Source organism: Ambystoma mexicanum, chromosome 6q (genome assembly GCF_040938575.1).
Source record: "Ambystoma mexicanum isolate Mex_15411 chromosome 6q, UKY_AmexF1_1, whole genome shotgun sequence".
In the NCBI taxonomy this organism is placed as follows: domain Eukaryota; kingdom Metazoa; phylum Chordata; class Amphibia; order Caudata; family Ambystomatidae; genus Ambystoma; species Ambystoma mexicanum.
Window position 1 is genome coordinate 1,099,219,141 of NC_090937.1, and position 12,814 is coordinate 1,099,231,954.

Below are 12,814 nucleotides of genomic sequence, written 5' to 3' on the forward strand. Positions count from 1 at the left end.
TCTACATAGTGCATAGAGCATACCTAACTCCCAAGAGAATGTCGAGGATGGGAGACGGACAGACCCGGTGCTGCCCGCGCTGCGGAGACGAACAAGCCGACATGGTGCACATGTTCTGGTCATGCCCGCAGATAACAGACTTCTGGAATATGGTGAAAGAAAAGGCGCTGACAGCAGATATACATATGCCGGCAAGATCGCCAGCAACATATTTATTGGGCCTGTTCCCAAGGGGGCACCGGCAGATGTCACATGTGGCAAAAATGAAAGACTTGATGACAATATTAGCGAAGCGCCGCATAGCGATGGCATGGAACAAGAGCGAAGGCCCCTCGAGGGAGGGCTGGTGGGCCGACCTACAAAAATGGGCAATAGAGACAGCAGTCTGGGCGAGAGCCACGCAAAAGGGGGAGAGCAACAGTGGGACCAGACTACTGGCATGGAACTCTCTGGTGCAGGACCTGTTTGGCAGCAGAAGCAGGGATGACACGGACGACCCAAGCGACTCAGGAAATTAAGAAATTGGCCCGCCCACGCCGACGGGGCACCACATAACTTAGAGAAAGGGAAGAAATGGGAAGAAGGAGACGAGATCAGGACCAACGCACACACTGAACAATGCAATCCTACCTGGGAAGGCCAGCGAATACACACATGGACGAAAGCAGAGGAAACTCCCAGGGAAAGAAGGGAGGTCGCCAAGAGACCGGCCCCCCACTATAAACTCGACATCTGTTTGAGCCAGGCCCGAAGAGGCATCGGACCATAAACACACTGCGGCTGCCTTTGGGGAGAGGGAGGGGGGAGGAAGAGGGAAGAGGGAAGAAAGGGGGTTATGTTATGTTGTAAAACCAATAAAAAGAAGTTAAAAAAAAAAAAAGTATTATTGTATAACATGATGGGAAGTTATATTGTGATGTGCGTGAAAATATCAAATGGAATGGACACGCATTTTTAAATAATCGAAAGCCGCGCGACGCTTACCTGACCATGGCGCATGAAAGCACAGGACAGCAGTGACGTTAAAGAGTAGTGTGCATATCAAAGAAAAGGACCTAGAAAACCTGAGAAAGCGTATGGGGTCATATTAGATTTGACAACTGTAGCATTGAGCAACAATGTTGCAAAGGGACAAGTTCGGTTGTCTGAAGTCATCAGAGGAAAGGACCCAGGTACGTGAGATAATGTGCCGCCATGTTGGATACATCTTGGCCGAATAACATAGGTCGTTATGACGACGCAACGTGTCAGTGTAAACGAAACGTTGGGAGCAGAATGAAAGCAAATCCAATGAAATAAACGCAGAAATAAAGACGAAAAGTACAAATATAAATGTGCAGACGTGCAAACGTTATCGTGACAACACAATGAGTGTGAATATAATGAAACGAAGTTGAATACTGGTGTAATGCAATATTCGTGAAAATTACACAAAGTCAACATAAAAGCATTTCTTAACGGAGTGAATACAAGATAAACACGCACCATTATCAGTCTATAAGAGAATAACTGCAATAGAATGCATAAAGCAAATGCTGCAATTCGGAAGGTGTGAACAACTCATTAAGAGGAAACACGGTAAAGCAAAGGATCAAGTTAACACAATGGGGGTCCTGCAGGTGCTACAGCCTCATGTGTAAAACGGAGTCTAATCATTGGAATGGAACTCTCCTTGGCTGAGTGAGAAGCATCCGCATAGAGAGTCATGCCTGGATCTAGCACACAAAGAAAAGTGAACAAGGGATTGAGCTATGTCACCCGTGTAACAAAGCAAATAAACGTTACAACAGTGCTGCCAACTCTGAATCAAAAATCGAGTGGATTGTGTCATCCCAGATAGTTAAGTCAAGGCAGTGGAATGTACTGTGGTACGAAGGCAACGAACTGCATAAACAAAATAATCCGCACAACAGTAAGAATCTTGACATTGTGCAATCAGGCAACACGGTCAAGAGGAGTGGAACAACGGCCAGAAGCGAGTAAACATGCCCCCAGATGGCTAGGATTCCGTTGAATTATTTACATCGACCTGACCAGTTCATGCTTGAGCCACGGAAAGATCAAGGGCAGCGCTGGCAAGAAGAGTTTGAAGAATTTCTGAGAGCAATGGGAAACCAGGATGCCCTAAACAAAATGGATATATTTATGAACTTGGTGGGAGAAGAAGTCAAAAGCATTATTACAACTATTTCTAGTGAGGAAAGAGCAACATATCAATCGCTGATTTCTGTCATTGGTGAACAATTGGTTACCCCTTCTCAACCAGGATTATGAAGGGTATGTATTTAACCAGTGCACGCAAGGGCCACATGAAACAATTGCGCAGTTTGTGTTGTGATTGCAGACAAAAGCAGCGTACTGAGAGTTCACAAATTTTGGTGATGATGAGGCGATAAGACTAAGAATAACCGAAGAATGCATGTCACCACAGCTTCGGAAACATCTCTCAAGACTGCCGCTCCCATTGAAAGATGTTCTGGAACTAGCAAGAATATATGAAAGGGTTGAGACGCAAACAGTCAACACAGCAAAAAGGAACTGGATACTATCTTGGCCATGAGGCATAACAGGCAAGTGTGGTCACGAAATAACGGTAACACCATGCCGAGCTAACTGTAGTGGTATAAGACAAGGTTATAGATGTGGGTTTGAGTTTCCACACTTGGGTCAATGTCCAGCTCTTGGTTGAATGCATTTGCGATGTGGTCAAGGGAATCACTTCTGCATTATGTGCAGAGAGAGGACTCCATTATTGTCTGCGTGCCGACCCAAGTCTCGATTAATGTTTGATAATAGATTTAAAATACAGAGAATCCCCAGGGAGAAATCATACTGGGAGCGAGGCAATTTACAGACTGATCGTAATAGCTATGACGGGTTGCCTCAAACTCAGCCAGGGATTGTCTTACAAAGTAGACAAGAGTGTGAGAGTTCAGAATAAGATGGTAACCCATCATCATATGAAGGTCATGTGGTGGAAGGGAAGCATACAAATACGATGATAATTGATCCGGTTAAGCAGCTCCTCAAGAGGGTCTCAAAATATGAGTGGAACGGAAAATGTCAAAAAAACAGTTGAGACACTAAAACTTACTAATGAGTTATTTCTGGAAGGAAGTAATGCTGGTCTTATCACACAAGCAGTCATTCAGCCCAATGACACTAAGGGGTGGCAGTGCCTGACCGAGGAACATTTTGAGGATGGTGAGGACGACAGGAAGGATTTAAGTAAAGTGGCTGTCACAGATGAAGGCCTACTATTGAGAAGAAATCGGCTGGGGGCCTCGGGAAGATTGCAGGTGAGCTCAAAAGTGCTAAGAAGTCAGAACACCCATGACGTGACTGAGCGCACTCCCGTGTATGTTGCCGAGGTCAGTTTGGAACTTGCTCTGAACAATTTTAGGGCTACAGAGAGAGAAAAGATAGAACAAATTGCAAGAGGGGGAGCTGAAGAGCATTGGGTGCCTGTAGGTGAAAGGAAGGTGGGCTTTAGTCATGAGCATGAGTCGTCAAGAGTCACGCTTGGCAAGAGGCCCATGGCTACTTTTATTAAAAGTGATGGTGAGATAACTGAGGATACTTCTTTCGTGAAATGTTTCAGGATGATTCACAAGGAGAAATAAAGAACCTGTTGGTCTAATGTCACAGGATGATCTGGATGGAGATTCATGTGGGGAAAGGAAAAGGAGGAACGTGTTGGTGTTTTGTCACTTAAAGACTCTGGACATTCCAACCTTGCCTGCTTAGCAAAGAAGTTCGAGAAGTCACTAGTAGCCCTTACAGGATCATACGCAAGCCAGCACGCCATATTGAGGAGATGTAGATGTGATCCTTTTGGACAAACGGAGAGTGAACTTCTATAATAAGCAAGGGGGTGGGGGGCGATGTTGTGGCTGTGGGGAATGTGGAATGTAGCCCGAGTAGAACTTGGGGATGGAATGGAGAGGGAAGGAGTTCAGTTAAGAGATAGGAATAAAGAAGGACAGGCATGTAACTGGTATTCTGTCATCATTCAATGAAGTGTATGACAGGTACATATCATGTCACGTTACCCCGGTTCATCACCATTTCTGTATACAAGTTTACCAAATGTTTCAGGCGTCGTTGGGGAAGGAAAGATCACTGTTTGGTATGTATGCTGCATGGAGTGGAGATATACAACACCTATGTCATTTAAATGTATCTGCTACTCAGCTCAACACCTGTACTTGGTGTTGATTAACGTACCAATATAGATTCACAAAAGAAAATTACTTGCCCAAACTAGAACACAACTAAAAAGGTCTCTAATTGTGTTATTTTATAGGTATGATGTACCGCATCATAAAGAACCTAGTCGTCGATTACCATGGATTGTAAAATCCTCTGTTAAAGCTAAACCGACACTAACATATGGATATGCGCCAGTCGTCTATTGCCCCACCTAGTTGCTCACTCCATGACCCCTCAAACGCAAGGCACAAGGAATGCGCTTGTCCATACGAGTATGTCAACTTCAGACTTGCCCCATCACTTGTACAGTTCAGAAATTGCGCAAGACCTTCCTCTTCAAGCAATGGCTCGTCCTTAACACCTAGGTCCACACACCCTACCCTAACCGAGACTTGGTGATCTGTTCTCCACTGTCTTACCCCATGCTGCCAATTGCCCACCCCGTTAGCTCCCCACTCCTTTTTCCTCTGCTTCCCGAAGTGTTCTTCCCCCTATGATTGTAAAGGGCTATTGCTTCCCGAAGCTAGGTCTGCACTATCCAATAATGAAAAGTAATATGCAGTAACTTGTCTAGCCACCATTCAATATAGGGTTAAGTGCAGATGTATTCGTGACTGCTGGCTAACAAGCTGTGGGTAGAACAGTCGGTCAAGTGTAGGAGAAAAACTGACCGATATAGAATTGTTGTAGGGTGTGTAAAGGGCAGCCTACACTCCCCATATGGCCACCATCCCTCTCAGTTACAAACATGTCCGTGTCCAAAATATTAACCGTACAATCTTTTGGCAACAATGACCAGATCCAGATTTATATTCATTGTTTAATATTTGTTTTAAAAAAGGACTGCCATATTTCACTTTAAGAATCTCTGGAGTTGTTGTTCCGGCACCCCATACCTAGGTTCAGTAGCTTAATGAGAATAATGGGGGTTAAACTTATTAAGAATGACGGCAAACGGTAACTGTTCACCAAGGAAGTGCAACATAAGGAAATGCGTTTTTTTCGCTCAATCTACTGCACTCTTATACTGTCAAACCTCATTTTACAGTGGAAAAGTGAGGTTTGCTCCATCACCACGTCTCCAACTTAAACAAGACACTCTAACCACCTCAGTAGCCGATTCCGCACATAGCAGTAGAAAAGTCCGGCTGGTGATACGTTCAATATATCGGGCACTACGGGGCAATTCTAAACGACCTTATAACCCATTAAAAACAGAAGAAGCAACCGCAGCACTTAAGCAAACTGAGATAACTTGGCACACGAAATACATAGAACCATCGATTCTACAGGTACGTGGCTGGACACGGACTGCATTCTCTAAGCCTATGTGGGTTCCCTACTACAACTTGTTCATGTGGGCGGTGATCGGGGCCAATCTGTGGAACGGGAGATCCGTGTGCTAAGCCTTTCAATTCTACGCTTTTCGTACCACCATAGAGCCACTCTTCCTCCTCATCCCCGTCACCTCCGTGGGCCGCAGTTGCCACCGATGGCACGGGTTCCGTTGGGGCTGTGTCGGGAGCTGAGGCGGCAGATGGACCAGGTGAATCACTGCTGTTCGCGGCACCTCCCGCATCTGCTCCTACTGCAGCACTGCTCGCGGGGCCCACCGGCTCCGGCGTCACCCGCATTCGCTCCGCTGCGGCCTCCCCACCGCCCCCAACTGGCATGTCGCCGGCGGCGGGAGTGGGGGAGCCGCTGCTGGAGGCAATGGCTGCGGCAGGGATGGTGGCGCCGGGTCTGGACGGAGCCTGAGAGAAACAGAGGCGGAGGCAGCGTGCGCTGAAGCTTCAACAATTCCCAGGCCGCAGACCGATTCTGTATAATTGCGCATGCGCACCCTCTACCCTCGCGCTCACAAGCGGCCACGATGAGATTGGAAACAGGAAGTCGACGGGAACCGTAACGTTCTGCAAAGGAAGACCTGCTTGTCCCTCTTCGTTCTCCACAGCTACCTACAAACTAAATCAGCGGCCATCTTCGATTGTTATACTTCTAGTTTCGCAGGAAAGTCACCAAAAATAGGATTTTTTTTCGGAAGTGCCTTGTATCATGACATGTGGTAACTCGGTGATAGATAATATCGAATAGCAGGGGCAAACACAGCTCCTGAGTATAGGCGCCACCAAGAAAGCAGGATGAGCTAGTGGTGCTGTTTGCTAGAAAGCCTACTTTTTTTTTTTTACCGAATATGAGGAACTTGTACTGTTAGGTAAACATGTCACTTTTTACCTGATGAAGTAACCCCTCACTTTCTGCTGGGTTTTTAGACTTTGTTCTTACAGCCAGGCATAATCCAAAACTTGTTTGCATACATGCCAACCCTCCAGATGTGGGCGAGAGACTCATAATTTTGTATTAAAAAACTGGTGCTATTTTTTTTACTTTCTCCCTCCCGAAGTAGTTCTAACCCCAATTCAATCAGATGGGAAAATGCAATTCTCCACATTTCTGTAAAAAAAATCGTTCCACCTGTGACAAAATGTTGGCATTTATTTATGACTGAGAGGTGGCTCTCTTTTCATGTTCTCACACTTTAGCGTCCTTATGACACCTAAGGCAGAGGTACACCAATATGTTCCAGAAGTACCCCTCCTAACTTTGCCATATGGCTAGGGTGGTACTGGCTTTGTCGCCAGTGCCTAGTAGTTTCACTGGGTGAAATCCATTTTACCTGGCTGGTTCCTTTTGGATCTCCTCTTCCGCTCTCCAAAATCGAAGTTCTCTTTGTTTGCCTCAAAGAAAGACAATATACTGTCACTGATGGCATCAAGAATCCACAGACTTGATGTGATTCAAGCTTGTATTAAAACTAAGTAAGTAGTGGTTTCGGATTGTTAAGGGTCCTTCCTGTCTGCTACCCAGGACCGCTGTCTGGACCAATTCATACACTGTTTATAGCATAACTACCATGTTAAAATCCACAAACTGCCTCTGTATTTGCCCGTTTTACTACTGGTTTTGGGTTAAGCCAGCAGATGTATTCTGGGAGATGTCTACTGACCAAGAGGCAGAGGGCTGCGGGAGGCATAATAAGTACATTCACTTGTAGCAAGCTGCTAAGAACTGGAGAGTGTCATGGTGTAAAGACCCTGCTCGCTATGGTCATCATGTCGACTGTCTCCAACATATGGCATTAATACAGAACTGGTAGTATTATCTTTCGAAAAGCTAATCAAGTTTGCTCAGAAAATCTGCCCCCGGGACATCCAACAATACAACGTTGATAGCACACCCTGATATTCCATGGGACTAAGTGGTTTAGATATCACTAGCCGGCATATAGGTTGTGGTTGCGGCTCACTGATGAATAATTGTCACAATATGCTCCAACTAACCATCCATAACTATGGCCCTCATTCCAAGTTAGGAGGTAACCATGGAGTAAATAGCTCCATGGTTGCCTCCCAACTCACCGGAAATCCGGCATGGTGTATGGAGTAATTACCGGTCCCATTCCAAGGTTGGAGGGACCGGTTATTCCCCATTCACCTTTTCCCTTCCCCATTCCCATTTCTGCCCCATAGGGCTCAATGGGAATTGGGAAGGAGGTAATTACGGCACCGTAAATTACGGTACCGTAATTACCTCCGAGGTACCTTTGCGGGTCCCGTAATTTACTACTGCTAAAAGCAGGAGGTAAAGAGGGACCCGCAAAGGGAACTCGGAATACGGAGGTAAGGGATTACCGGCATCGGTGCCCTTACCGGCGCCGGTAATCCCTTACCTCCAACCTTGGAATGACCCCCTATGTCTGTAAGCAATACCGGTCAAAAAATCTAATATTTACTCACTCCTCTTTAAACTGTATATAAGTAACAATTATTAGTAGACTTATAAACAAACCGCCAGTTACGCACTTGGTTTTTTAAAATATGGCGTGGTATTAATTTAATCAACGGACAACGTATTGTGTACACTATTTTCGTCATATGGCATACTCGCATGTCGCTGAATTGTTCATATGCATACAGCACAAATACTATTTTTAAGCGCAAAAATATTATAGATAGTTGAACTTACATTATTTTTGGTAGTTCCATTCTCTTGACGTAACACAGTGTGTCCGCTCAGAACAACGGTTTGCATAAATTGAAACAAAATGTTCCAATGTCCACTTTCAATATAGTAAATGTTATAATTTTTGCCGGAATCCGACACCTACTAGCCTAGCGATTGCTCCCTTTCGTCCAAGGTCAAATAACGATTGAAGCTTGTTTTCAACGTGTATGCATGGTAGGTTTTGTTTTTGTGAAAAAATGCCACAATAATAAAAAATACCGGACAAGACGCATCAGTGTGAACTGATTAATTTCTTCTATCCCCACAAGCATCATCCCACGAAGTGACCTTGACTCCATGGAGCGATGAGCCCAGCTGAACAACGGGGTATTCGAAATACGCCTGAAAAATAAACAAATTGTTGGCTGGCATCCACCAATGCCACGCAATCATGAATACTGTCTTAGTAATCATTAGTGCAGGTTATCAACCTATATGTTATGTCATTCATGACGCTGTGGCATTTCGCTATGCAAAATCATTCATTCTGGAGTCTCAACCTTCTCGAAGAGCAGACACCTTTGATGATTCTTTTTTTTATTTTGAAAAAAGTTAACCTGGTTAAACTCTGCAAGCTATGTCTTGGCTTCTTTGCTGAGAGGTTTGTATTTATTATGTTGTGAGCGTAATAGGGGACAGCCTTCGATTGCACACTGTCGTCTATAATTTATGCATGTCCATTCAGACTATCTATCCCACCTGAAGCAGTCCTGTCTACGTTTAAGCGAGTCAGGTTACATTGTTTGCCCCAACCTAGTTAGTTGCATTCATGATCCGACTAGGCTTTGTGTCAATCGGCCGTGCGAGTGCATAGGGTAAGCGAGGATGAGTGTTAGACAATTTTTCTGAGTCGTTCCCTAACTTTCTGAATCGGACCTGAGAAGTCGGTAGCTTTGTGCTCAACATTGCAATTGTGTGTGAAAGCGCACAATCGCGACGGTCAAGCAAAAAGCATTTATTTTTGGGAGGGCCGTAACAAGTCAGGAAAGGGCCTGAGGCGATGAATAATTGGTTCCCACTATTGGAGTAGGATGTGCCCTTGGTGGCAGATCAGTTATAGCTGCTGAGCTCAGGCTAACCCAGCCAACATCGAATTCCTTTACTAGACCCTATCCGTTGTACCGTGACTCTCAGCAAGAAATCACCTAGTGTATTAAACTGGACAATACATTTTTCTGATCTTCTGATACTCGTATAATAGGCACAGTATAAACCTATGAATTGTATTCTGGATAATTGTCATTCTAGGGGAGTTGGACCATGGGGTGTAATGTTATAGTACAGTTGCTTTTCAGTTCACAGGGTAGGGGAAGCAATTACTTCAACATAGTTTTGGACCACAGTTATACTCAAGGTAAGTTAAATCGATACTACAAGCCACTGAAAGGCTGGTGTAACCTAAGATTCCTTTTGTGTCTGAGGAAGTTGGAAGTGGAGTAGCGAAGAGTTTGAGTAGGAAGGTATTTATGATGGGAGAGCTGAAGATATTGCGGACCCAGGCCCCAGAAGGCCCTGTGGACAATGCAGAGGGTTTTGAACTTAATCCGCGCAGTCACTGGGAGCCATTGCAGAGATTTCAGTCCTGGAGAGATACTGTCATGCAGTTCAATACTTTCCACATCTTCCCTTAACTCCTCCTCACCTCTCTCTTCTGTTGAATCCGTGGACTGTTCAGTCTCCTTCTTCATGCAGAGCCTTCTTATCTTCTTCTCTTTCTTCTCCTTCTTGTGATGCAAATAGGGGCGTTGCTCCTCAGAGGCCGTCATGACTGGAAGGAAACAGGTCCCAGAGACCCCCAAGGAGCCAGTCCTAAATCAGGGAAAAAGCCGGTTGGCAGAAAAAACCCTGAGGATGATGTCTCTTCCTCCGTGAAGATTGGTAGGTATAAGATACAAAAGTTGAATGTTATGACTGTTTGGAACAAGATAACAATCCTATCTTGATCGCAACTATTAAGAGGCAGATGACAGGACCCGGTAGTGTGGCTGGAGAAGTCTCGGGTTTATGGAGGAGTACAGCGGTGGAGGACCGCCTTCGGTCGGAGCAGAATGCAGCCGTGGGTTCCGCTGCCTGGTCGGAATGAAGTGCAGCCGTGGAATTCCACTGCCCGGCCAGAGGAAAATGCAGCCAGGCGTAAGGTAAGGTATTTTGCCCAATGAAGAGGAAGAAGGATGCGCAAGAGATGCGCGACTTCGTCTGAAGAATGGGCAAGACTAAGTCAGAAGAAAGAGTAAGAAGATAGCAGCAAGCCGAAATAAGACCGAGAATAGGTAAGGGATGGAAATATGAGTAAGAGGGTAGCACAGAAAGTAAACAGACAAGCGACTGAAAAACCCTTACCTCCTCCGTGCAGTCTTGACAGCTCTCGATATACCCACACCCGGAAAACCAGGCACTAAAGAGTGCAGGAAGCACAGAAAAACAAGGATAAAAGGAAGAAAAAGATAAGTTAGCAAGTAAGCTAAGTACAGGGAAACAAGAGTTAGAAGTTTCTTGCGAGAAAAAACAACGATACAATGCATCAGTACACTGAGGCGTGTGACGTATATACGTCACGGTAGCCATCTTGGAAATAAGGCATAGACCGCTGAATGGCACTTCTTATTCCATCTTAGGTATATCTCCATCGGTTCCATACCTTCCATCGCTGATGCAATACAGTATGCCCCCTCCGATGTGTCGGGCCTCCAGGTTTTCTGGGAGGCCCTATGAAACTTGTGTACCAATTCCGGAGCATGCACGTGGGATTTGGGTTCCCACGTTCTCTCAGATTTTGGATACCCCTTCCAGTGTACTAAGTACTGAAGGTTGCCACGTCTATAACGTGAATCCACCAATATGGCCACATCGTATTCTTCAGGTTCCGGAGAGGACCTGATGTTTGTCCTCTTGTCTGTTCTGTGAAATGGGTCTTCCACGTAAGCCTTGAGTAAAGAAGTATGAAAAACCGGGTGTATTCTCTTGAATCTTGCTGGCAGCTTAAGTTTATAAGATACTGGGTTTATCTTGGCCTCAATTGGAAAGGGACCTATGTATCTTGGAGAAAACGTACCCAGATGCACCCATCTGGGTAAATATTTGGTGGATAACCAAACCAATGTTCCAGAGTCCCACTGGGGATTGGGTCATCTCTTGGAGTCTGCAAATCTCTTGTAGACCTTTCGGCCTTCTTCCAAGATATTGAGAGCTAACCAGTGTATTCTCTGCAGATCTGCCAGCAGTTCATTCACGGCAGGTGCCTTGGTCTCAATTAGATCTAGTCCCGGTAACCAGCGTGGATTATAGCCATAGGTGCATTTAAAGGGGTTGATACCGATTGCAGTGTGGAAAGTGTTATTATAGGTAAACTCGGCCATAGGAATCAGTGTTGCCCAATTATCCTGTTCCTTGTTGCAAAAACAGCAACGATACTGTTCCAAGTTGGTGTTGCTCCTCTCAGTCTGACCATTGGACTGTGGATGGTATCCAGAAGAGAGCGCCCTTTGGATTCCTAACTCCTTGCATACAATAGTCCAGAACCTGGAGGTGAACTGGACACCTCTGCCCGAAATGATTATTTGTGGTAGTCCATCTAAACGCACTTTGAGAAAGACAGATGCCGTCTCTGCAGATGAAGGTATTCCCACTAGAGGAGAGAAGTGTGCCAATTCTGTGAAAGAGTCTACTGTGACCATTATGGCGGTCTTCCCCTGTGATGGTGGCAAATCCACAATAAAGTCCATTAAAAGGTCCTCCCAAGGACCAGTAGGCAGTCAGGGTTGCTGTAAAAGACCCAAGTGTTTCTGTCGAGAAACCTTTCCAGTGGCACATACTGGGCATATCTTGACGAAAGAAATAACGTCGGAACGAACTGAAGGCCACCAGAAACTTCTTGTCAATAGCTCATATGTTGCCTTCTGCCCTTTATAACCCGCTAGAGGGAGATCGTGACAGAAGTGCATTGCCTGTTGTTGGAGTTCTTGAGTCGGTAGAAAAAGGGCAGTATCGTGAAACCACAGGCCCTCCTGTAAACATTCCAGGAAGGGATTCTTCTTCTTCCAGACCCAACTCTCCTCTCTAACCCCCTGGAGATATCGGCTGATAATTGCAATACATTTTTGGGTATTAAGAGCTCCTCCTCGACCTTCTTCTCCTCTGTCATCGGCCAGCTCCGTGAAAGGGCGTCTGCTAATCCGTTCTGAGTTCCTGGTATGTAAGTGATCCGGAAACCGAAAGTCGAAAAGTAGTATGCCCACCTGGCGTTCCGGGAATTGCGACACTCCATCTGCTGGAGTACCCGCCAATTTCTATGATCTGGTCGGATAATGAATGGGTAAGTGGCTCCTTGTAATAGGTGCCTCCACTCCGCACAAGCCATTCTCATTGCCAACAGTTCTCTTTCTAAGAACGAGTAGTTCCGTTCACTGGATGTGAAAGTCCGGGAATAGTAAGCAATAGGACGTTTTTGGTCCTTCTGGTCCTCTTGTAAGAGTACTGCTCCCATGGCTCCACTTGAGGCATCTGTTTCTACAATAAAGGGTTTGGATTGGTCCGGCTG

The 12,814-nt window shown here is 45.5% G+C and overlaps 1 protein-coding gene across 3 annotated transcripts in view; it reads right to left on the reverse strand.

The window, feature by feature from the left end:
- Positions 1-6,141, reverse strand: part of FIP1L1 (factor interacting with PAPOLA and CPSF1) — a 708,522-nt gene extending 702,381 nt beyond the window's left edge. The window contains exon 1 of one of the 3 annotated variants that reach the window (XM_069631658.1): positions 5,681-6,141. In XM_069631658.1, the coding sequence (XP_069487759.1) occupies positions 5,681-5,885 (205 nt within the window). In that variant the 5' untranslated portion in view covers positions 5,886-6,141. Of the gene's footprint in view, positions 1-5,644 lie in introns of all 3 variants that reach the window. The other 2 variants (XM_069631656.1, XM_069631657.1) reach the window with 2 other exon arrangements.
- Positions 6,142-12,814: the final 6,673 nt, after the last annotated feature.